The sequence below is a fragment of the Haliotis rubra genome, unplaced genomic scaffold (assembly GCF_003918875.1).
Source record: "Haliotis rubra isolate DU_JTF1 unplaced genomic scaffold, ASM391887v1 Scf607, whole genome shotgun sequence".
Classification (NCBI taxonomy): Eukaryota; Metazoa; Mollusca; class Gastropoda; order Lepetellida; family Haliotidae; genus Haliotis; species Haliotis rubra.
The window spans coordinates 221,986-247,797 of record NW_025767310.1 but is presented as its reverse complement, the minus strand read 5'-3'; the positions used below and the strand labels follow the sequence as shown (position 1 = coordinate 247,797).

At 38.1% G+C, this 25,812-nt stretch overlaps 1 protein-coding gene across 1 annotated transcript; it reads left to right on the top strand.

The window, feature by feature from the left end:
* Nucleotides 1–43: 43 nt before the first annotated feature.
* On the top strand, nucleotides 44–24,538 carry LOC124255734 (vacuolar protein-sorting-associated protein 25-like). Its single transcript, XM_046689639.1, has 6 exons — nucleotides 44–173; nucleotides 12,370–12,515; nucleotides 13,705–13,758; nucleotides 19,140–19,228; nucleotides 22,197–22,272; nucleotides 22,839–24,538. The coding sequence occupies exons 1-6, from the start codon at nucleotides 100–102 to the stop codon at nucleotides 22,943–22,945; spliced, it is 546 nt and encodes a 181-aa protein (XP_046545595.1). The 5' UTR covers nucleotides 44–99; the 3' UTR covers nucleotides 22,946–24,538.
* Nucleotides 24,539–25,812: the final 1,274 nt, after the last annotated feature.

Below are 25,812 nucleotides of genomic sequence, written 5' to 3'. Positions count from 1 at the left end.
ATAATTTAATATAATACCAAGGTCAAATTTTGTGTATTAAAAATTTGTTACAGATAACTGTCTCTTTTCACTCAGTTAATCTATCAAAAGGAATTGATTATGTTAGAAGGGACAAACAGGGAAATGGCAGTGTTTGACTATCCGTGGCAGTATAAATTCCCTCCGTTCTTTACGTATGTATGAAACCTTACTGTCGTGCATGTATAGATATGATGTAGAGGATGTTATTGAAAATGTGCCCGTGTCCGGTTGTTGCGGTTTTATGAATATGCATGTGCTTTTACTGCCCTAGAATAAATGTTTGTCCAATTTTCGATCATTTGTGAACTCCGCCCGTATACCCCTTAAATTTTAACGATGAAAAAATTTCTTTGAGTAGCATTTTTAGAAATTTGATGTGTCTTTCATTATTTTCAGATACAATTAAAGATACATGTTTAAACTCATCATTATCAGATGAGGACTATATATCTTCAGGTGATATGAATGAAAGTTACTCCCCAGGCTGCCAGTTGTCGCTGTGCCGATTTTATTTGAGCGAGACGTTGTGAAAACTGCATACATTCGTCTAAAATGTACTATAGAGTCAGTACTCCGAATACCATACAGGCTTGTAAGTTCCGTACACTTTGATTTGTGCGCAATAGCTTATTATGTTTGTGTGTGGCATCACCTTACCATTGTCGCTTGAAATGCGGTAATTCCCAACTCTATTTTTAGCTATCGTGTGTATTTGTCATGCACTTTCTCTTTCGAGATACGATTGGTTATCGCGTTGTGCACTTGCGCAATAGCGACTCTCTCCACTTCTTGCCGGGACGACGTCGAGGTCACTATCAGAAACTCTCTAGGCGCTACACCTAAAAGCGGGAAATTTGAACATCACTCATGGTACGGAAACCCGAAATAATGTATTTGAGCTGACCAAAAATGTAATCTTTAAACACAGTGACCGGTTTCATACAGGTTACTTTCAAAATTAACAAAATATGAGGCGTACGATATTTGATGCCCAAATTATTATATATTTTTGCTATGCTCCTTATTTCGTACAGTGTCATTTTATTTTTTCCATGTCATATTTACTCATATGAAACATTTGCATAGATACTGATAAACAATTGAATATTACATATAGACATATAATAGAAAAATAGTGTATATGGCCATTGTTGAAGTCAATTTTGAAGTAGTCAAATTGTCAGAAAAGTATTTATTGTTGATATTAGCCCGTGCTACCGTTAGGTGTTTTTTTTTACCGTTCATGAATCCTTTACGGGGACGGTGGGGCAGACTAATAGTTAAAACGTTCGCTCGGCACGCACAACACCCGGGTTCGATTCCCCACATGGGTACAATGTATTAAGCCCAAATAACCTGTAAATATTCAAAAGTTATCAGCAACACAGTACAACAATTTGTCAGTTAGGCACAACTATATTATTTCCATGGAAGCTAATACAATTTTGTCTAGTAAAACGTATAAGTCACAATATTTTAATAATAATTAATCAATTAAAACAAATTATCAATAACAATACTGTCAACTTTACAGAAAATGGCGCTTTCAAAATCCATTCAGCGCCGCAAATTATGTGGAAGCGGACATGAACTAGTGATTGCAGTCGCCCGTACAGCTTTAAACACCTTAATCCTGGATGACGTGTTTGTTGAATACGAAGCTGAAGTAATACTTGACTTGCTAAGGAAATCTTTAGACCATTCTAGATGTAGATTTGCAGTGGCAGAAGTTGTTTGTCGCGTAATGTCATATCAACCGACACTAAGAGACCCCATGTCTGCAACATTTCTAGCAAGACGCGTGCTTCACGATTGTGACCAAAATGGATTTCAACATGATACAATTCTCGAACTTGTTCGTTCTGTATTGTGTCAAATTGGGCAGTATTAAAGTAGATAAATTCAGTCTGTGTTTAATTTTTAGATGGGCAGAAGACGCCAATACACAAAGCAGACCCTTGGGAGTGCAGTTGCCGCGGTTACGGGGCAGGGTCTGTCTTTCAGAACTGCGTCTAAACGTTTTAATGTACCCGTCATGACCATTAGCGATCATGTCCGGGTAATATCCGAGGGAGGGAGTCTTGGCCGACCATCAGTGCTGACAGCGGCAGTTGAAGAAGAGATAGCTGACAAAATAAAGGCTGCAGCGCTGACAGGGTTCGGCATAACCCGTCGCCAGCTTATCCTCAAGGTTGCACGCATATGTGGGACACTTAATCTGAAGACCCCCTTCAAGAATGGCGTGCCTGGTAAAGGGTGGATCGCTGGATTCTTGAAGCGCCACCCCGACATACATTTAAGATCGCCCGTACCTCTCACCACAGTCAGAGCAAGAATGCTCAGTCCATCAGTTACCAAAAACTATTTTGATGAACTTGAAAAACTTGTCTACAGTCTAGGGTTACACGATAAACCACAAGTAATTTGGAACATCGACGAAAAAAGTGTTCCGCTTACACACAAACCAACCAAAGTTATGGCTGAGGTCGGGGTTAAGAACGTTCCCGGGCGTGTGGGGAACACACGTGATAATGTAACAGTTTTGGCGTGCATAAATGCTGCAGGTGGCAACATTCCCCCTATGGCGATAGTCAAGGGGAAGACCCCAAAATGCCTTCAGGCATACAATACTCCGGCTGGAGTGCCTGGCACGGCCTACACATACCAGAGTCGTGCATGGATGGAGGACACTCTGGGTGAAGGATGGTTTGAGGCCCACTTCCTGAAACACTGTGGACCTGAGAGTCCTCAACTTATCGTGCTGGACAGCCACAGTTCGCAGGCGTAAACACTTGGGCTTCTGGAGAAGGCAAAGGCAAATGATGTAACCATCCTAGCTTTTCCTCCCCACACAACACAGTGGCTTTGTCCTCTGGACAAATCAGTATTTGGCCCACTAAGTAGGGAGTGGAACAGGGTATGCAGTGAATTCATGGTGCAAAGTCCAAATAACCTGGTGACCAAATGGGAATGGCCCCGTTTGTTCAAACAAGCGTACACTGTGGCTTTCACGGCCTGAAATGTTTGCAGTGGATTCCGTAAATGTGGGATATTCCCTGTAAACAGGAATTCAATTCCAGATAAGGCTTTTGCCCCTAGCAAACCATTTGATGTCAGCTTGGATTCATCTGGAGAAGGGGGAGTTGCTGATGTTCCTGTTGTTGGTGAAGCTGACAATCCGGTGACTTCTGATACTGTGACACCTGATGCCGGAGTGTCTGCTACGCCAATAGCTGGGACATCAGTGGTTCCATCTACAACTGAAGCAGTGTTACCAGAGGGCGCATCTCTCCTGTCTGACACTGACTTCATCTTGTCTGTTTTGACAAGTGACACTCTCTGTTTTTAGATGAATCCGGCAACTTAGTTGTTGAAATGGCTACAGTCTCCGAGGCTGCTGCAATGGACGCTATCAAGTCCAAGTTTTCCCTTCCAGCTCCTGTAATAAAACAAAGTTCGAAATCAAATCCACGGAAGCTGACTTCCCACCGCATACTCACGAGCGATGAGATCATTAAGATGAAGGTAGAAAAGAGAAATGAGAAAGAGAAACTAGAAAGAGAAAAACAAGCGTGTCTGGAAGCCAGGCAATCTCGGCAGAAGGTTCGGAAGTCAGCTTCCAAATCTAATGTAAATACCTAAACCAGATTTGTTGTTTGGGACCGTTCATAATTTATGACTGTGTGTGTGTGTGAGAGATATGATTTTAAGGGGGGTCGCCAATTTTGTCCTGAGGGTGGGGTGGGGGCTGGTTCCACCCATTTTGTACACATGCACTAGAGGGGTCAGCAATTTTGTACATAAAATATTAGGGGAGGGGGAATTCAAATTGTACAGGCTTCTCCATAAAAATCATCAAACACCCCACCCCACAGACATAAATTATGAACGGTCGCCGCTTACCTACCCTACAGTAGAAGGGAGTGTTCTGTGTTTGGTTTACGAAATAATCTACAGTTTGTTTGCCGAGTGTGTTTCCATTTCGCAAAAACCATGCGACACTGGCATGCTTATTACCCATAACTTGTACGTTTCGAAAACCTAGGCTAAGTGGGTAATAAACTATTTATCATGTAATGCCATTCTGGATTTATCTATCGTTTTGGACATTCTTTTACTTGCGTATGAATACAATTTTTTTTAAGCAACATTCAGTTATTGTGTGCCAAATTATTTGCATTCATTGTTGCCAACAGAAAAAACACGTGACATCGTCACACTCCTACATAAGCTGATTGTGACAGACAGACAGAAGTTTATTCGTAATATGGGCCTCATGGCCTATAATACAGTCACAAACTTTGGCAGTTTCCTGATAATTGGTCATAATTAGTATTGGGATCTTACTTTAAAAGCATAATGTAAAAATAGTGCTCTACAGTATATAACTTGGGGGTTTTTGGATTGCAAAATTGACTGCAGAGTGAGTGGGCCTTTGTAGACATTTTGTAATTGTTAGAAGTAACTGTCTCTCTACCGCTGATATTTGACACATCGGAAGAATACGTGATTCTCAGTTTCTGTTTCCGCGGCATCACAGAATGAACACAAGTAGTTCGTACGTGGGGCATCCTCATTAAGTCTGTACATGTTCACTTTAAAGTTGTTTTTCGAAATACGAAACTTGATAAGTGCACGGATCAGATGTTTATATTTTAGTTCTGTTATGTAGGACTCCAGGCAAAGTTCATGTTTAAACTGTGAATAATGACTGAAAAAGTGGAGCTGTTGATTTCGTTGTGCCAAGTTTGGTAGGCTTATATCCTTCAATCGTTGTTTGAAAGTATACATGAATAGCTGAGCGTTAGCAACGCCCTGGTTTAACCAGACATGAGAAAACCGGTTTCTGAATAATAAGTTTCTAACATTGGATGCCCAGTTTGTTCTGCCCATATCATCAAATGTTTTTAGCATTCTGTAGCACTGCAGTGGATAATGTTGTTCATTCATACTGAGTATCTGAACCAAAACTTGATTACTCGAATCTGTGTTAATCGTAGATGGGGTGACGTCCAAGCTCCCCAAGTGTGGCTTTGTTTGAAGCACATTTTCCAATTTTCAGAAATCGTTTGAAATACATAGTATGGACCCTCTCGATTACATCAGAATATTTATGTCCCCATATTTTCCGAGCCGTATAGTAGTATAGGTGCCACTTTTCGATCAAATATAGCTCTTGCACTTGAATAGGTTAGTTCTTGATACTTGTTAAAAAGTCTGAAAACAGAGAGGCAGGCTTTACTTGCTTGTTGAGCAAGTGTTTCACAGGCTTTTGTCCACACGAGCCTAGATGAAAATATTATGCCGAGATATTTATAGTATGTAACCACCTTAAGAGGATTTTTACAAAAAGTCCACTTTTCAGAATGTCTCAGAATTCCTCCGTTCGCGAGAAACACTATGATATTTGTTTTGTTAAGATTCAGCTGTAATCCCCATTTGATACAGAATGATTCCAGGATATTAAGCTGGCTGTAGACCTATTACACTGGTAGCAAAAAGGACGATGTCATCAGCAAACATTAGCAGTAATAGATCTTGTATATCTTGCGTAACAAAAATTCCATTGTTGCTTGATTGGTAGAGCTCTGTTGCAAATTCATTAATAAAGAGAAGGAAGAGGAGGGGGCTGAGAATACACCCTTGTCTCACTCCACGGGAAGTATCAAAAGTTTCAGTTCTTGAATCAGTATTCACTCTTACACTGGCTTTCACCGATGCGAACATACTTTTAAGCAACATAGTTATCTTTCCGTGACAGCCGTGTTGAATCAAAATATATAGCAGTTTATCTCTGTCCACAAAGTCAAATGCTTTTTTAAAGTCAACGAAACCACAGTAGAAACGACATTTTGGGTTTGCACAAATATTTCGAACACAAAGCCTGAAGAGTAAAAATATGGTGAGTAGTTGAATATTGAGGGCGGAAACCAGCTTGACTTTCGGATAATATTTCGTTTAACTCAACCCACGTCCTTAATCTTTTCTCTATAATTGGAATAAAAAGTTTTCCCATTGAATTTAGTATTGATATTCCTCTATAATTCGATGGTTCTTTCTTGGATCCAGATTTAGACTGTGGTATAATAACGCCGATATTCCAGTTTGTAGGAAACAGACCATTGTCCAAAATCTTGTTGAATAGCATCTTCACATATGGAATTAAAATATTACATGATAGTTTCTACAGTTCTGGGGGTATCCCGTCAGTGCCTGGTGATTTATTTGATTTAAGATCATATATAGATTTTCTAATTTCTTCTTCAGAGATTTCACTGTTTAAATAAATATCTTGGTGCGCTAACCCATCGCGCAGTCCTTACACGAAAGTGATGTTCGAGGAAGTGTTTTACTTGTTGGTCAAACTCTGAGGCAGTTACTTCTATTTCAGGATTTAACAGATCAGTGAAGTAGGCTTGCCAGTCAGCTGCGGAAATACATGAATCAATGTTTGTTCGGAATGCCTGTTTTACTTTACTCCAGAATTCTTTACAGTCCCCACGTGCTGCCTCAACGGTGATGCCATCTTCAATTTTTCTGTTGTATCTAATTTTCTTAAGTTTACACCATTCTTTGAAGGCATGCTTTGCATCAATATAATAATTTCTGTTTTCATCACAATTAAACTTCCTGAACTTGTGGAGACACCTGTATTTCGCTGTTTTAAGTTGTTGGCACTCATAATCAAACCAGGGAGGTTGTTTAGGAGCTTGACTAGAGTTTGAATTACGTGGTAATACTCGTTCTCCTGTTGCTGCCACGACGTCTGATAATTTGCTAACTGCATGATTTATATCCAAGTTTAGGTATTCCAGAAATTCAGATATCAGTACATTTATCTTGTCGTTTGCAACAACGCTAGATAATTGTTCTTTGTCCGTATTGCTGCATTTGTATCTGGGCATCGTGTAGAGTGGCATGTCTGATCCAGACACTGGTGCAGTATCTTTCCTTATGACGTCATTAAATGTACATGCTATAGGCATATGGTCAGATTCTGATCTTGGAATCACAGTCATGTCACTGATTTTAGGAAATATAGTACTTGATACTAGGACGTAGTCCACCACACTGGCTCCTGCTCGCGATATGAATGTAAAGTTACCATGTACATCTCCCAATGACCTCCCATTTACTATGTGGAGGTTGAACACTTTACACAAGTTTAGAAAACTTCTACCGTAGTTGTTGATTTGTGTATCACATGAGTTTCTGGGTATATCAAATGAATCTTCTCTATAATCACCGTTAAGCGGCAAATAGTGCATGTCGTCATTTATTATGCAATCTGTTTCATCTGCAGTTCGGGCATTGAAATCTCCCATTAGGATAAAACTAATATCCTCTCCATAGTCTGATAAGATAAGCAAAAGCTTCTTCTCAAGAGCTGAAATTCCATCCTCATCTGCATCTCCTTTGAATATTCAGGATGAATGTATACAAATAAAACAAATATGGTGGTAGGACACACTTTTGCGTTCAGTTTGAAAACAATAACATTTGCCCATTGATCATAAAGTCTCTGAAAATAAGAAACTACTTGGTGGTTAATGAAAACACTGATTCCTCCTGAAAATCTACCTCGTTCACTTTCTCGTTTAGCATCTACAATGAAACATTTATAAAGGTTAAATACATTTTCGAGCTTATCATATGCATCGCTTGCCGGCGGACACATTGTTTCCAGTCTCTGAGGCTGCTGCAATGGACGCTATCAAGTCCGAGTTTTCCCTTCCAGCTCCTGTAATAAAACAAAAATCAGCTTCGAAATCAAATCCACGGAAGCTGACTTCCCACCGCATACTCACGAGCGATGAGATCATTAAGATGAAGGTAGAGAGAGAGAGAGAGAGAGAGAGATATGATTTTAAGGGGGGGTTGCCCATTTTGTCCTGGAGGTGGGGTGGGGGTTGGTTCCACCCATTTTGTACACATGCACTAGAGGGGTCAGCAATTTTGTACATAAAATATTAGGTGGGTGGGGATTCAAATTGTACAGGCTTCTCCATAAAAATCATCAAACACCCCACCCCACAGACATAAATTATGAACGGTCGCTTACCTACCCTACAGTAGAAGGGAGTGTTCTGTGTTTGGTTTACGAAATAATCTACAGTTTGTTTGCCGAGTGTGTTTCCATTTCGCAAAAACCATGCGACACTGGCGTGCTTATTACCCATAACTTGTACGTTTCGAAAACCTAGGCTAAGTGGGTAATAAACTATTTATCATGTAATGCCATTCTGGATTTATCTATCGTTTTGGACATTCTTTTACTTGCGTATGAATACAATTTTTTTTAAGCAACATTCAGTTATTGTGTGCCAAATTATTTGCATTCATTGTTGCCAACAGAAAAAACACGTGACATCGTCACACTCCTACATAAGCTGATTATGACCCTTATTCAACAAGTTGATAAACACACAGCATATTGATAAGTGGAGATAAAAGAAGTTCCTGATAGATGGCCTCATTTATATGTTGATCACATCGTGGTGCCAAGTTTGATTCACTATGATTGTAAATTGGTTTCGTGGCTGTTTCCTCAATTTTAACTGTCTTCATATTAACGCCACTACCAAAACTCTAATTGCCCATCTTGTATTATAACGGATATGTTTAAACTCTTACCTTCTGCGATGCATTTCAGGATGTCTTGATTTTAGTGACATAAGACAGAGACCGCCCGCACGAGAAGTGATGCCCGGTGAAATTTCTATTCCCATGCTTCAGTTATCCGACGTGTTGACAGTTCACACTATTACATTCAAATGACGCGCTGATTCTACATCAAACCGTTAATGACGGTGATGCTCTGTTACTACGTCACTGCATTTCAAATTTTCCCGCGGAATCTGCCGGAAGGACGACACCCCACCCCCACCCCCACCGAATTTCTCGTTTATCTGTGTGGTAGAACTTGATGTATAGGCCTGTGTATTTCCTGTGTTCTTGTTTTCAAATGTTTTTAGAAATACACTTGTGATTATTCATCACAAATGATCAAGTGATAAATAAATCGTTACAAATCAGCGAGAAATCTGTATTTTCAAGATAAGCTAAGATCACAACACTCGACATTCATCAACTAAAGTCCATTACATTCTAGTAAGGGCATCATTATTGTATGTGTAGACACCAAGTTCAAACCCCCCCCAAAAAACAAAACATAATTAAGACAAATTTATCTGAATAATGTTCTTGATTCTCATTTATTGTAATTCTTAATACAATTTCTTGCGTTCTTGGAAATTGCCGCCATATAGCTGGAATAGTGCAGCGTAAAACTAAACTCACTCACTCTTTGAAATTGTGGGAGCGACTGATTGAAACTTTTTGGATAGATAAACATTTTATATGACAAGGCTGTACGTTTTAGGTTCGAGTAGCGGTGTCGGAATGAAAAAGAAGAAATTAATGTTTATTATTAGTTTATTTCATTTTTTATTATTTTTGTTTTTGCTGTTTGTTTTGGGGTGGTTTTTGGGGTTTGTTTTTTTTTTGGGGGGGGGGAGACAATAAAATTAGAAGGGTCGGGCAATGAGAAACACAAAAAATAAAAATGCTAATAATTTGGTATAAAGGAGTGTATATGAATATAGTTTTTGAACCTGAGTAACCTCCGTTCATTATTCCAAATTTATAATTAACCAGTAAATTTAAATTGTCTAAAGAACTAACAGCAGTGGAAGTGTCTTTCAGATAGTGTACGGAATTACAATACGTGTACGATATTGGAAGAAATAGTGTACGGTATTAAAGTCACTTTGTACGAATTTAAATGACCAGGGTAGCTTCTTTTGACTAAACGCATGGTTAAAACGGAAAACGGAATGCACAACCGGCTTACTGGGCAGGCAAGATGATTGGACAACCTTTTAAACAGCATGCGCCATGACGTAGTATTTGTGTAGGAAGCGATTCAGGGTATACCGGTGGCCTAACGTGTACGGTATTCGGAGTACTGACTCTACGTCAAGCAGCAACGGTGTTACTCACAATGTTGGGGCCGAATTCATTCCAATATGTGTTTGTATGCATATGAACAAGGCTAGAATGACAAGTCTGCCAAGGTGGACAGCTCTCATGTGTCTGTCATGGTCAAGTGAGTGAGGACTGACCACCTGGCAGCTTGACGCCGTAATTAGATTGTTGGGACGAAACATAAATTGCTCTAGATCAGTGCTATTTAATGCATGATATGAATGAAAAAAATGTTTATACTTTTTGCAGGAAAAACAGAAATACCTTGGGATATCTAGCTATAGTAATATTGTCAGGCATTCCTCATTTTTTCTTCAAAGTTTTGTGGGGATATTATTTTGGACTGTCTGTGCATCCATCCAGGCAAAATTCTCTTTTCCGGTGGAGAACTTTGAAACTGTTCAATGGTTGTTCAATGCTTCTTCACTAAACTTGGCACATAGATAGGTCTGGTTGTGAGCTGGTGCCTTTTGGTAGTTTTGGATTATATTTTGTGTTTCCATGGCAACAAGTTTGATTTCGACTGAAATTGGTGGTATTGCTCTTTTTCGGAGCAGAACTTTAAAAACATTCAATGCTTCCGTACCAAACTTGGCACATAGATAGGTGTGGTTGTGAACTGGTGCCTTTTGATGGTTTGGGATTTCTCATTAAAATATGTATTGTGTTTCCATGGCAATAAGTTTGACTTCGACTGAAATTGGTGGTAGTGCTCCTTTCTGGAGCAGAACTTTAAGACTTTTTAATACTCTCCTTCAACTTTGTGGGTATTCAAGAACAATGCCCTCTATATTGCCAGTAGTAACATTACTGATGTACATTAAACCGTGGAAGCACTCAGGCAGTCTGTTTTTGATACAAGTTAGATGTGAATAGTTTACACATGATGTATGTTTTCGTTAGATCAATGTGAAGAACAATGTAACAAGAAGATAACAACTGTTTGATCTAAAAGTGCTCTGTGCTGAATGACAACATACATTATATCAATAATTCAGTGGAGACTTTTGTATTGAACTGTAATGAATAAAACAGTTTTCAATTAGAATTAGCCTAAAGTTTCACAAGGTATTTGAATCGGGAATTATCCTCCCTTATCTTGCATTGCAATATTTTAAATAGTTGGGAATCTGTGAAAGAAAAAAAGTAAACAAACCTTCCTTTCCAATTTTGCCTTACTCTGGAAAAGTATCTTCTGAAGGGATCAGTCATTGTTTTCCACTCAAATATTTCATAGACAAAGCCAGAAGGGCATAAAACAAGACCCCTCCAATGAGCAAAATTGGACCTTGTGGTTTTTAGTATCACAGTGTTATGTCCCTTTGTTAAGTAACTTGGTATGGGCGTACTACCTAAATACTTTTTTAAACATTTTGTTGCACAGATTCAACCAATACTTTTGTATCTGGCTGAAACTTAGGGTTATCAGACTATTGAACCAATTGACAGAAATACAAAGAAGTTCCTTAATCTTGGTATTACAACACCATATTATTTGGTGAATGGGGACGATACACACTTTGTATAAATTTTCATCTTTGCTGCATAAGTGTGTCAGTACTGAGTGAGTATGGTATTACGCCGCTTTTAGCAATATTCCAGCAATATCACAGCAGGGGACACCAGAAATGGGTTTCACACATTGTACCCATGCAGGGAATCGAATCAGGGTCTTCAGCATGACAAGTATACGCTTTAACCACTAGGCTACCTCACTGCCTTGCATGGGGTTAAAATGCTGAAAATGCATGAACAGCATTTGCTGACCACGCCTTATAACATGTTGTTCACTCTAGATAATCTTGGTTATATAACATGGTCATCACACAAAAGGTATCTGCTCTTTTCCTATGGGTTTTGATATATGTGTGGCTTTTCCAGGGTTTTGGCATTATTTTGCTGTTTATGAACAAATTTCGTCAAACAGCTGTTGATTGGTTTTGTCAGAATTGGATGAATGCCCTTAGTATAATTTCTTGATTTGGTGTGTATAGATCCTTTAAAACTATTACAGATTGCGAGAGATATTTAGGAAACATTACAAGCAAGATACTTTGATACGATTTAGATTTGGTTTGACAGATATAATGATTGATACTCGTCAGAAACAGACATTGGCTAATCATTTGAGATTTCCCCTATTTGTATGTCAGCTATCGAAGACGAATATATCACCTGTTATTTATATGTGGAGCATATAACGATCGAAAGAAGTGCTGATGTTGTGTATTTTGTTTATAGCCAGTGCCTTTCATCAGTCCTCTTTGGTGATATTTGTGTAAACAAGTACTAATATTGAAACTATATTGTTTTCATTTTAAATGTATGATGATGATCATGAATATGTCTTGGATGTTCCAGCATTCAGCCCAATCAGGAAACACGGAAGAAACAGCTGGAAGCATGGTGTAGCCTTATCTTAAGTTACCATCGCCACATCAAAAACTACAGTCTAGATGTCACAGAGGCACAGAGTTCCCCACTCTTCTATAACAAGTCCATTGACAGTATCCTTTGTTAACTTGCTGGAATAATTGTCAGGTCAAACCTAAATATAGGAATAAATACAGCACTTCTAGCTTGGCTTTGTTGAGTGGGAGCAAATCTGTCATGGGAAAATGATTGAGGACATGCTGCAAAACTTTTATAAAACCACAGGAGAGTTACATTATTGAATATTGTGATAGTACCTCAGGTACTACGATACTAAGACGTGCCAAGTTTGAAAGTCAAAGAAATTGGTAATTATGAAACACGCTCTGAATTATTGTCGATTACTTAAGAAAATATGGTTAGCAAGTTGATAGCTTGATACTAACTTATACCTTCTCCAAGTAGGTTATTAATATCATATACTTTAATTTAAGTATCATCCGTGTAGATGAAAGTTTCTTCTACTTACATGGTAAAAATATTTTGGACTGTGACAAATCTGTTTCCATATGGTTGAGGTCGTCAGTTTTACTCTGCATTACATCTGTAGTGTAAGTAGGGCTGCGCAGTATAACTGGTTTACCGGTATTTACCTGTTCAGACATGAAAACGATACGTATTGCTATACGCTGATCGAATTGATCTTTTCCCTGTTTCATTAGTGCCAAATGTTACTTACGTTTTTATTTGATGATTAAAAGTTTTTATAAAAGGTTAATCAATCATAGTGATTTGGTTGTGTTTTTGCTTTATAATCAAGCATTAACTCGATTATAAGTAGTTTTTGTTAAAACAATAATCCTTGCAATATATTGCAATACATATCGCAATATATGCTTCCGCATCGCAATATATCGCAATATGAAAATTCTCTGCAATACTCACCCCTAAGTGTAAGTGTGTACTTGGTGTCAGTTGTTGTATACATTGGATTGATAAACCACACTTTGATTTAGGTCGTGTTTGGACGTCTGATTCCCAAAGATTTACAGAAACTCACTGAAACTTGGAATTGTCTTCCTATAAGGTTCCAGTAAAGGCCTTTTGTGACAACTTCAATATAATGAAGTTATTGTAATTGTTTGCATGTATTTTCTGACATCTTTATGACAGGCAACAGTAACCTATTTTCTGTGTGTAGCATACACTGTATTTGTCAGATTTGTCTAATTAAAGGTCAATTGACTCTCAAGCTCATAATCAAAGCCACAGCCATATTTGAATGCTGTTATGGTATATTATTCATCCTTAATGCAATTCCAGGGAAGCTTTCCACAGATGGTATTTACACAGTGTTAGATGAACTCAATAAAAGAGGTAAGGCATCAGCATATGGAGAAGAGCTTACTGTGACTTTACAACTGCAGGCTTGTTGGGTGTATGTTATCATTAGAGCTGATACACTTACCTATCTATACAGACTGCTTAGCTTTTGTCATGATGTAGAACACCAGACTGAAACTGCACTGTTTTTGTGTGTCAAGAGGTTGTATATAACAGCTAGTGACTAGCTATAACAGGTGTATATGAATCTGTATATTGATTGCTGCTGTAAAGTCACCACTCACTGTTATCAGCCTGGGTTGGTGCAACAAGTAGTAGATGTTACCTTTAGCATATCAGTACAGAACTGGAACATGAATCTCTGGCTTTGTCATGTTTCATATTGCAAGGTGTAAATTGATGAAGCACTGAAACGTTACGCTCTTACCATGGTACGGTACGTATTGTGGTACAAGGCCTTCGGTTTGGTCTGTTTCGGTTTGGTATATGATCCTAGTGCAGAAAACTGACAACCTTACATTAGTTGATAACCGCGGAATACCATTTCATCCCTAACTGATGCATCAATGAAATGAGAGACTCCATCATCATAGATGAAAGGTTTGAAGTGTAATATTTCTTTTGAAACAAAAAAAATGTTTTCAAAGGTAGCAAATGTGTAATGATGAAATGATTATCTAAGATTAAGCATCTGGTTGTACCGAAAGGCTTGAGGACATGTGTACTAATTACTGTATGACCTATTTAAGTCACAAAGGAATGCCCTTTCTGCACGTGACAAAAACATCTTGATACAACCTGTTTCCCATGACAAACAAAGGAAGTATTTTTAATTGTTTCTTGGTTTTTTATACTTAACAACACTGATGGTAATGCCATTTGAATGCTACAGCAGGAAGGTCTGTACCGTAAAACTGATAAATTGATAAACATCTGGTTCAAGATGGCATCTCATGTCACACCACAGAAAACGAAGAAGTGATCTGTCCCTTGGCAAAATTTCACATGATGGGACAGACAGACAGATTTATTTCAGTAAAAGGCTGTAGGCCCAAAATACTCTTGATGGAACATAGCCTTTATATCCCCAGCAATGTCAACAGAATGCTCATAAGAACTCTCAAGTAGGGATGGTCCTAAGTCTGGTCCAGGTAGCAGTTTCTTGTTGAGATTTTTACCATTGAAGGGCACTTAAACACCAGCCTGGGTTTATCATTGTGTTCATAAGGGCACTTAATCACCAGCCTGGGTTTAGCATTGTGTTCATAAGGGCACTTAATCACCAGCCTGGGTTTATCATTGTGTTCCACAACATGATGACATGTACCATGACTCGGAAGTCTTCCTGTCTTCTTCATCACTTGTACTAGTCCAGCTTCAACTAAGTTGTGAACAACACCACTGCCCTTGCTGGACTGACTGACTGAGTTTGCTTTTACGCCGCTTTTAGCAATATTCCAGCAACATCACGGCGGGATACACCAGAACTGGTCTTCACACATTGTACCCATGTGGGGATTCGAACCCGGGTCTTCGGTGTGACGAGCCCACGCTTTAACCACTAGGCTACTCGGAAACGAGATAGTAAGTTTATACACAGACTTTGTGAATGTTGATAACATGCAAGCGCTATGTCTGGCACAGTTCTTGACACAAGAATTTCCGAGAAAAAGTTTACTTATGAAGGGAAAATAAGTTAGCAAATATTTTAATCATCAAACAAAAGTAAGTCTTTGTTCTTGACAGATATCGCACTTCGGCAATATTCAAAGTTAAACATCGATGTATCATGGCTCATTTGAAGTATCGTATCGGGATATACAACCATGTAAAACTTTGTATCGATTCACTGTATCGGCGGCCCATGGATCGATGCATCGATGAATCGTCACACCACTAATACACAGAGGAAATCAGCCTTGTGTTCATGGGGGAATCAACACTGGTAACATCTGGAGCAAGTTTGGGCTGACATGGGAATCCTCATATCTGTCTGGGTGCAAATACTTGGATTGTATGTCTATTAGTTGTTGGTGCACACTGGTCAGTACATTCCTTGGTGTATGTTACCTCAGTGTTAAGTTCTCTGGGATAGTGGGATAGGATGTCTCACTGATATCTGGCTTGTCCAACTTATGTGCACTGTCAAACATAGATGAAATAAACTTTGCTTCTTTAACCCTATTCTCAGTTTCTCTTGTGGCTTTTTCTGTAGCAACCTGTAACATCCTACATTCCTTCTCTTTCTTGATAGTCATCTCCGTTCTCCCTAATGTCTAGTTTCAGATGCTTCATCCTCCATATGCTTAATGTGAACAGCTATCTCTCTATCTTCCTCTAACTGCTTCATAAGTTCATCAAGTTAATGTTTTCGTTATACTTTCTCAAGTTCAGTAGTTTGCCTATCACTAGGGCTGTGCAATATTACTGGTAAACCGGTATATACCGGTACAGTATAATTATCGCGATATGGTTCAGAATCTGCAATATTTCGGGTTATCCAGAGTTAGCTCCCTTTGGATTATCTAACCTTGATTTCCAAGCAATAAAATGAGCTCTAAAAGTGCCAAAAATAGTTTTATTTCTGTTGGTTTCATGTAACATTTTACAAGTGGGAGTATCTTTATAAGTGGCTCCAAAAGTGCCAAATATTCTACCAAATACGTTATGTTTTGTGGGTGTGAAGGGTTTCATATGTGACAGTTTGGAGGAATTAAGCACTGTGTATGATCCCATACAGTGCAAACCGGATATAGTGCGCTGTACGCTCGTCCTTTGGTTCATTGATGTCGTCTGAACAGGTATGCTCGATCAAAAAAGTGTATTTAAAGACAAAGTACAGTATACTTTTACATGCAAATAGGCTGTGCTACAACATTTGATAACTTCTTCTGGATGGGTGATTGATAATACAGTGGTCACTGATAATGTTGAAAGAATTTGTCCGAAAATCAGAATAATAGCAAACTGAAGTGTTAATTTAGTCGACCTGTGTTGAATTTAGAAGTAAGAGAAAATGATGCAAACTATATAATTAGGAACTTCAATTATTTAGAAATGATAACATGAACTAACTAGAAACCGTACAGTGATTAGTGGCTATCAACTTGTACAGTGATGATGCATAGGTGGGTAACGTTTAACTCTCGTGTAAAGAAACAAATACTCTATGTTAGGAATATTTCACACCATTTGAAAGCTTATTTATCACATATTTCATATGTTGTCAAATTATACCAAGAAACTACTAAATTAAGGCATATTGTGGCTTTATTTCCAATGTTTTCTGTGAAGGAGCAAAATCGGCAATGCGCTTTTGATATTTGAAAGAATTTAGAGGGTCATTATTCAAATTAGCAGTGAATTATAGTTTATAAAAGTAAGAAGAAGTGTTTCGCTCATTTTAGTACTTGAACTATACTCACAGTAACCAAAAAAACCCAGACTGTACTGTATAAGACCCTACTGTATTAAGGGACCGCTTATAACTTATGGCTTGGGGTGTGATGATGATTTTTATGGAGAAGCATGTACAATATGAATGACCCCCCTAACATTTATGTACAAAATCCCCTCCCCACCCTCCTGCATGTCATGTACAAAATCAATGACCCCCCTCCCCTTCCCATAATTTCTTAGCGTAATTTTAAACATAGAGTTATGTACAAACTTGCTGAACACCTCCCCTCCCTAAAACGTGTGTACAAAAACTGCTGACCGCCACCCCCACCCCCAACCCCAAGAACAAAATGGGTGAACCCCTTATAATCACTGACCATGAAATTTATGTTATACTATTACTATACTTTATCATTATGTTATCAAACCTTTGTTGCAATACCTCAATTAAACATTCCACATTAAGGTTCTATATTATTATATTTATCTGTAAACCATTGGCATACACCCATGCACAATGAGGACTGGGAGCCTGAAAGTTTGGTGTAACAGCAACTAAGAAGATAATGTCGCACACACACAGAGCTATTATGAATTTATGATGTACGCACTTGGGCAGAAACCCTCCATTCAATATATCACAATATACTAGTATATTGCAATATCTCTTAAATTATTGCAATATATCGCAATATGAGACTCAGGGCAATATCAAGCCCTACCTATCACCCAATCTGGACAAAACCGATGAACTAGTAAAATGTGCACTTCCCACACTTCTGATCAAGTAGTTGTTATTTCATCAAGTTCATGATTCATGTCAACTACATAATCTGACAAATGGGCAGGTGGTTGTCTGCGCCTGGACGAAAACCAGACATGGCGTCAGTCTTGCAAGCAAGGCTGTGTTTCTCCAGGCATATCATTGTCATCACTGTCAAAGTTCATAATTAAGCAAATATTTACACAATCCGCCTAGCAGGACGAAGTACTGACAGTTCAGTATTTGCATAGAGCCGTTGCAAGACAAGGCACGGCAAGGCAAGGCTCACTGTCAATAACACGGACAGCATGTGGTTACATACAAAATACACCCCAAAAAATATGAAATCAGGTGTTACGATTCGGGTGCATATGATTGTTGAACTGGCAACGAAATGGCAGATAAACAAAATTACACCCATGGCATGTACACAACATCCGCAACAGGCAAAATGCCTTCCTATTCTCTAACTGAATAGCATTTATTTCATTACTTGAAACACTGGGCAGGTTGCACATACACACAGAGAGGCCCCAGTGTTCAAAGCTGCCTCCCTTCACTATATCAGGATCCTCTTGAGTGCTTTCAGATTCCAGATATGCCCTGATTGTTAGTCTGTCTACAACATATAGTCGTGGATTCATACAGAAAGCGATTTATGATCCCAAACAAGAGATATTGCTTGTGTGAGTTCATACGATATCTCCTTTTGACAGTAGATTTTGTACAATGCCCTGACAATGCTATGATGTCATGAACTTGATGATGTCACCATGCTATGACATCGCTGCACTGCAAGTCTAATGGCAGTACCGTGTTCGGAGATTTACATTTTTCATTGAAAATAAGAAAGAGTGATTTTTTATGCTAAATAGAATCTCACCCTCGTGTCTACTGATATCAATTATATCAACACTCGTTGATATAGGTACAAATTTGTAACTTTATCAACTCGTGTTGATATATTTCATATCAGTAGACACGAGGGTGAGATTCTCTATGTATCTTTGTTGACTCGAAAACTATTTACAAGAAGTATGCTTTTGTATGCAGCAACTTTATGTTTCATACCTCACAAATACTTTGAACAATGTGTTTGGTTTGTGACCAATAATTGCAATCAATAGGAATACTGAGCTTTCATTTACTTGCACATGTTCCATCATTAAATATTCACACTCTATACTGTGAAGTCGTTGCTATGTCAATACTTAGTAAACATGTTTGTTTGATTTGCTCTGTCTTTGTACAGGTCATATAGAATGGAAAGACAAAGCAAGGAAGCAGTGTCTAATAATGTGGAGGACTCCAGAGGAGTGGGGAAAACTTATCTATAGATGGGTAGGTTCCTCCCATTTGCCTAAAGGTATCCTGTCAAGTAATATCTTATCAATAATGGTGACTGGAGGATGTATGGCACTGATGCTTCCTCATTCTATATACATACACATTTGGCAAGTCTTCCCACATTGTCGTGAGAGTGTGTCAGTTGCCGTCCCGCTATACATCACTGGCCATGTTCACCATCGGTGTGGCCCGCAACAGTCACCAGCAGCACAGTGTGTGATTGCCACCTGCAGCAACACAGGCAATGAATGATGGTAACAATGCCAACACAACATCAACACAGACAATGCATTATGGAAACAATAGCAACACAACATCAACACAGACAATGCATTATGGAAACAATAGCAACACAACATCAACACAGACAATGCATTATGGAAACAATAGCAACACAGGCAATTTATGTGGTAACAATAGCAACACAACATCAACACAGACAATGCATTATAGAAACAATAGCAACACAAGATCAACACAGACAATGCATTATGGAAACAATAGCAACACAGGCAATGTATGTGGTAAGAATAGCAACACAGACAACGCATGGTGGTAAGAATAGCAACACAGACAATGTGTGACCAACACAGACAGTGATGGTAACAGTAGCAACACAGACAATGTATGATGGTAACAATAGCAACACAGACAATGTATGATGGTAAGAATAGCAACACAGACAATGTATGATGGTAACAATACCAACACAGACAATGTATGATGGTAAGAATTGCAACACAGACAATGTATGACTGTAACAATATCAACACAGACAATGTATGATGGTAAGAATAGCAACACAGACAATGTATGATGGTAAGAATACCAACACATACAATGTATGATGGTAACAATAGCAACACACACAGACAACATGGCATTTTGGTAACAATAGCAACACAGACAATGTATGATGGTAACAATAGCAACACAGACAAATGGTAAGATAACAATAGCAACACAGACAATGTATGATGGTAAGAATACACAGCAACACAGAATGTATGACTGTAACAATAGCAACACAGACAATGTATGATGGTAAGAATACACAGACAATGTACAGACAATGTATGATGGTAACAAATCAACACAGACAATGTATGATGTAACAAAGAATACAACACAACACACAATGTATGATGGTGATGGTAAATAGCAACACAGACAATGTATGATGGTAACAATAGCAACACAGACACAGACAATATCAACACAGACATGTATGGGTAACAATATCAAACAATAGCAACACAGACAATATCAACAATGTATGATGGTAACAATACCAACACAGACAATGTATGATGGTAACAATAGCAACACAGACAATGTAATGGTAACAATAGCAACACAGACAATGTATGATGGTAACAATAGCAACACAGACAATGTATGATGGTAACAATATCAACACAGACAACAATGATGGTAACAATAGCAACACAGACAATGTATGATGGTGGTAACAATAGCAACACAGACAATGATTATAATGAAACAGACAAATGGCAACACAGACAAATGATGGTAACAATAGCAACACAGACAATGTATGATGGTAACACACAGACAATATACATGGTAACAATAGCAACACAGACAATGTATGATGGTAACAATAGCAACACAGACAATGTATGATGGTAACAATAGCAACACAGACAATGTATGATGGTAACAATATCAACACAGACAATGTATGATGGAAACAATATCACAACACAGTAACAACACACAGACAATGTATGATGGTAACAATAGCAACACAGACAATGTATGATGGTAACAATAGCACAGACAATGTATGATGGTAACACACACAGACATCAACATGATGGATGGTAACAATAGCAACACAGACAATGTATGGTAATAACAACACAGACAACAGCACACAGACAATGTATGGTAACAATATCAACACAGACAATATGACAATGTATGATGGTAACAATAGCAACACAGACAATGTATGATGGCACAGACAATGTACACATAGACAATGTATGATGGTAACAATACAACACAATGTATGATGGTAACAATATCAACACAGACAATGTATGATGGTAACAATATCAACACAGACAATGTATGATGTATCAACACAGACAAATATGTATGATGGTAACAATATCAACACAGACAATGTATGATGGTAACAATATCAACACAGATGATGGTAACAATGGTAACAATAGCAACACAGACAATGTATGATGGTAACAATAGCAACACAGACAATGTATGATGGTAACAATAGCAACACAGACAATGTATGATGGTAACAATATCAACACAGACAATGTATGATGGTAACAATATCAACACAGACAATGTATGATGGTAACAATAGCAACACAGACAATGTATGATGGTAACAATATCAACACAGACAATGTATGATGGTAACAATAGCAACACTGACAATGTATGATGGTAACAATAGCAACACAGACAATGTATGATGGTAACAATAGCAACACAGACAATGTATGATGGTAACAATATCAACACAGACAATGTATGATGGTAACAATATCAACACAGACAATGTATGATGGTAACAATATCAACACAGACAATGTATGATGGTAAACAATATCAACACAGACAATGTATGATGGTAACAATATCAACACAGACAATGTATGATGGTAACAATAGCAACACAGACAATGTATGATGGTAACAATATCAACACAGACAATGTATGATGGTAACAATAGCAACACAGACAATGTATGATGGTAACAATAGCAACACAGACAATGTATGATGGTAACAATATCAACACAGACAATGTATGATGGTAACAATAGCAACACAGACAATGTAAGATGGAAACAGCTGCAATCCAGACAATGTGTGGTAGTAGATTTTGCAAGACACTGCTTGATTATAGCTGCTCAAGATGGCTAAATATATTGTTTGTCTCTTCTTCTTTTTTTGGCAGATATGTGACCGAAGTATGACAAATACAGTGTGCACCTTTTATGAAATAAGTGAGGGTGATGATAGCTCATCAGAAGGTCAGTATGTTCATCTTACATGTCGTGTTCAGGTTAGTGGTTTTGAGATACTAAAATAAGTTAGATATCCTTGGGTTTAAGTTTTACACTGTTTAATATTTACTGTGGAAACTTAATGAATGTGTGTGTTTCTAATGTAGGAGAGAAGTCAGTGGTTAGAGTTAGAGACCTGTCACTTTGTTCTGCATTCAGCATTGTTGATTATATATCATGATAGAGGAATGGAGATAGATTTGGACACGTAGGTATTTTCTGTTTGAAAGTTGTACTCCATTGGGCATTGGATGGCAAGTGTCTATGACTAGTTATTCCGATAGCTAGAGCCCTATAACAGGTGCAGGTACCTATAGCAAGCACTGCCTGATAAACTGTATCATACAGACACACTTTGTCCTGCAAAGTGATGTATCATACTGATAGCCTTGCAGCTTGATATGGTTCTTGCAAAATTATACATATGGACTTTTTATTGTATTGTAAGCAGTTAAAGATTCTGTAATTATATGTATATTTCCACTTTAAGCCTGAAGTCATTGTTGATTCAAACTTTATAATTCTGGCTGCAGAGTTCCATGGTTTAGAGAACTGGTTGCTACTACGGGCACTCAAGACCCTACAAAGTCAAGGCAAAGCAGAGCTTATTGATGGGAGTGAGGGGGTCAAGTTCTTTTAGAGCTGGCCTGACTGGAGCTCCACATCAGCACAACATTCTTCAAGCAATGTTAAAATGAACATAGATGTCAGGCTATGTTCCCATCTGCACAAGTCGACAGTTCGGACATGGCCACTCATTGACCTATATACAAGTACATTTTCCAAGTGATCCCATTGGTGTTGAGCTGTGGTAAAGTTGTCCTGCTTGTGATATAGCAAACAGTTGTAGGTAGCAAGTGGTGTTTAATATCAAGTCACGCTTCAACAGGTTGTACTGATACAGACTGTACTGTGGCTCCGTTACAGCTGGATGTGGGGATGAAGGATGCTTCATAACATCAGGCATGCCAATGACATCTTTGCATTCTATTGAATGCTCTGAGACCTAGCACATCATATGACTGTTTCAAAGCAGTACAGTATGATAAACCCATTCTATATTGTCTGTGTAACGTGAACACTGCACCAACAAATCATTTGTCCATTTGTCCTGTTCCATCACTCTCAAATGTTGAGACATTTGTCAGTATATTTCACCAATGATTTTACTTCCTATCAGTTTTGAAGATAGGTAATCATTTGCTGTCCATCAGTTTGACATGTGCTACAGTCATGCAAGGTGAAACCAACTCCAGCGATCAAGTCCTTGCTTTGTCCAGAGACCACATAAGATGTAGATGAGGGTAATGGCAACAACAACAAAATCTAAAACAATGGGATGTATCACTGAATTGGGAAAACATGAAAGTGAAAATGTAACAAAGACGTTGAATTCTTCTGATGTAGACTAATGACCAGTATAGTGAAGAGTTGTGCTTTGGTAGCGCTATAGTGCTGAACACTCTTCAACTGTAGGTACAGATATACGGCAAGAGTTACCTCCCCAGCAACCATATGGGCTTGCTGAGAAACAGGTGATAATGATGTTGTGTTACTTAATCCAGGATCCCCCTGTCCAGGGAATATAGTACTTAAACATGTTTAGGTGATAGGTAGTGAGGAAAAGCCCCAAGTTGCTTATTGTTGTGTTGTTCCTGTTACCTGCTGTTGTTTCAGTGTTGCCTATAACACAGCTAAATATCTCCCAGATTGCATGTATTACACCTGCTGTACACTCTCTGTCATATATACCTGTACTGTTGGTGCTCTGTCATGATGACTATATGTCGTTTGACAGGTCTCTTTGTGTATGTGTATTGGGTTAAGATTATTTCTGCACCACAACATTCAACCAGTGGATTATTTATAACACATGTCCTCAAAACGCTATGGTTATGTTTCACATATTCAGTTCACGAGGCAAAGCAAGAGAAGGACATTGTGTTGCTTGGCAATGTGTTTGTTGAAACTTTTATCAAAATGGAACATGTTCATATGTATTTGAAGCCATTACTGAAGTAACACAACTAAAATGCATCTATGCATGTTTGTGAGAATTGTGACACTTGGTTCTGTTTGAACTATGTTCAATTGCTGTTATTGTTCACACACACTTGTCAGAATACTAGAATGTTAACAATGTTGGCATTCATATGATCTTGAGAAAGGTACAAGTATATTTTAAGAGATGTATGAAATGAACTATTGCAATAAAGGTTTAATTCAAACAAAATTGTGTTGAAATATATTAATGAAATAAAAGATTACAATCATCAATATAATATATTTTCCATAATGGTAGGTGTATCAATTTCATGATGTATTGTTAGTTGTCTTGTTTGATCTCCAGTGTCCTTTCTGGAAGTTATTCGTTGATGTGTCAAGATATTGTACACACAAAAAAATTTTATCTGCTTATTATGTCAATTCCTGTAATGATTTGATTCGGTGCCTATCTAATTTTGAATTCGTATTGACGTTTATTTTGCTGCTGAGTATAGTTGTGAGATATACGTATGTTTTAAGATTTCTTAAGATTTCCACTAAGCAGGCTGTTACAATAGCCTATTCTAGACAGAACTGACTGATCTTGATATTGCAGCTGCAGGCAGCAGCATCAGTCAATACATCACAGATTTTTCTCGATGTTTCTGAAATGAAAATACTCCTTCCTACAGATATCCTTCACATAGCGGTTCATCTTCAGGTCTATGTCCAGCACTATACTGAGGATTTGACTGTGTCACTATCAGACTCACCCACTTTGATTTTGTCAGTCTTAACCTTAGGTAGCCATTGGTGAGGACCAATATGCATGACTTCAGTTGTATAGTCATTTATCTCAAATCTCAAGCATGTTTTCTGTCATACAATATTTTAGATGAACTAAACAGTGCTCTATGATGGAGAAAGCCACTTCTTGGCATTCATCGATTATTGGGATATCATCAACAAGTGAGGATGTCATGACTGTCTATCAGATGAACCAGTTTGTTTGTATAGAGAGTGAAAAGGACTGGACTTAAAACCGAACCTTGGGCTAGCCACAATTAGGGTTAGACTGCACACCTCTGATAGTAACAGACTCTTCTTGTCCTTTAAAATAAAAGGAAAACAAAGAAAGTGCCAAGTTGTTGATGCCATAGTCTATTCTAAGACATTCTTTGATCTTGTCATGGTCTGTGGTGTTGAAAGCCTCCAATGCAGCAACACAAGTACTGCCATAAGTGGCTCCCTACAATCAGAAGCTTCAGGATTCATTATGTACTGATGGAAAAAAGAAACTGTACGTAACATAAAATTGCATAAAATAAAAGTGATTTGAAAAGTCATAAAAATAACCCTAAATAAACATGTAGCAAAGCACTTTGCATGCGTGGCACGTGCACTTTGTGCACAATGAACTTACTGTTTGCATGTTGTTTGACACCTGAAGTTCACACACCTGATATTGGAAGTTGTAGAACGGTTGATTATTCTCTAGCTCCTGAATGTTGTGGAAAACAT

Coding starts and splice junctions, on each gene's coding strand:
- LOC124255734 (XM_046689639.1), top strand. CDS start 100: ATGTTAGAAGGGACAAACAGGGAAATGGCAGTGTTTGACTATCCGTGG. Junction 174..12,369: donor AAATTCCCTCCGTTCTTTAC/GTATGTATGAAA, acceptor TGGATGTTCCAG/CATTCAGCCCAATCAGGAAA. Junction 19,229..22,196: donor GAAAACTTATCTATAGATGG/GTAGGTTCCTCC, acceptor TTTTTTTGGCAG/ATATGTGACCGAAGTATGAC.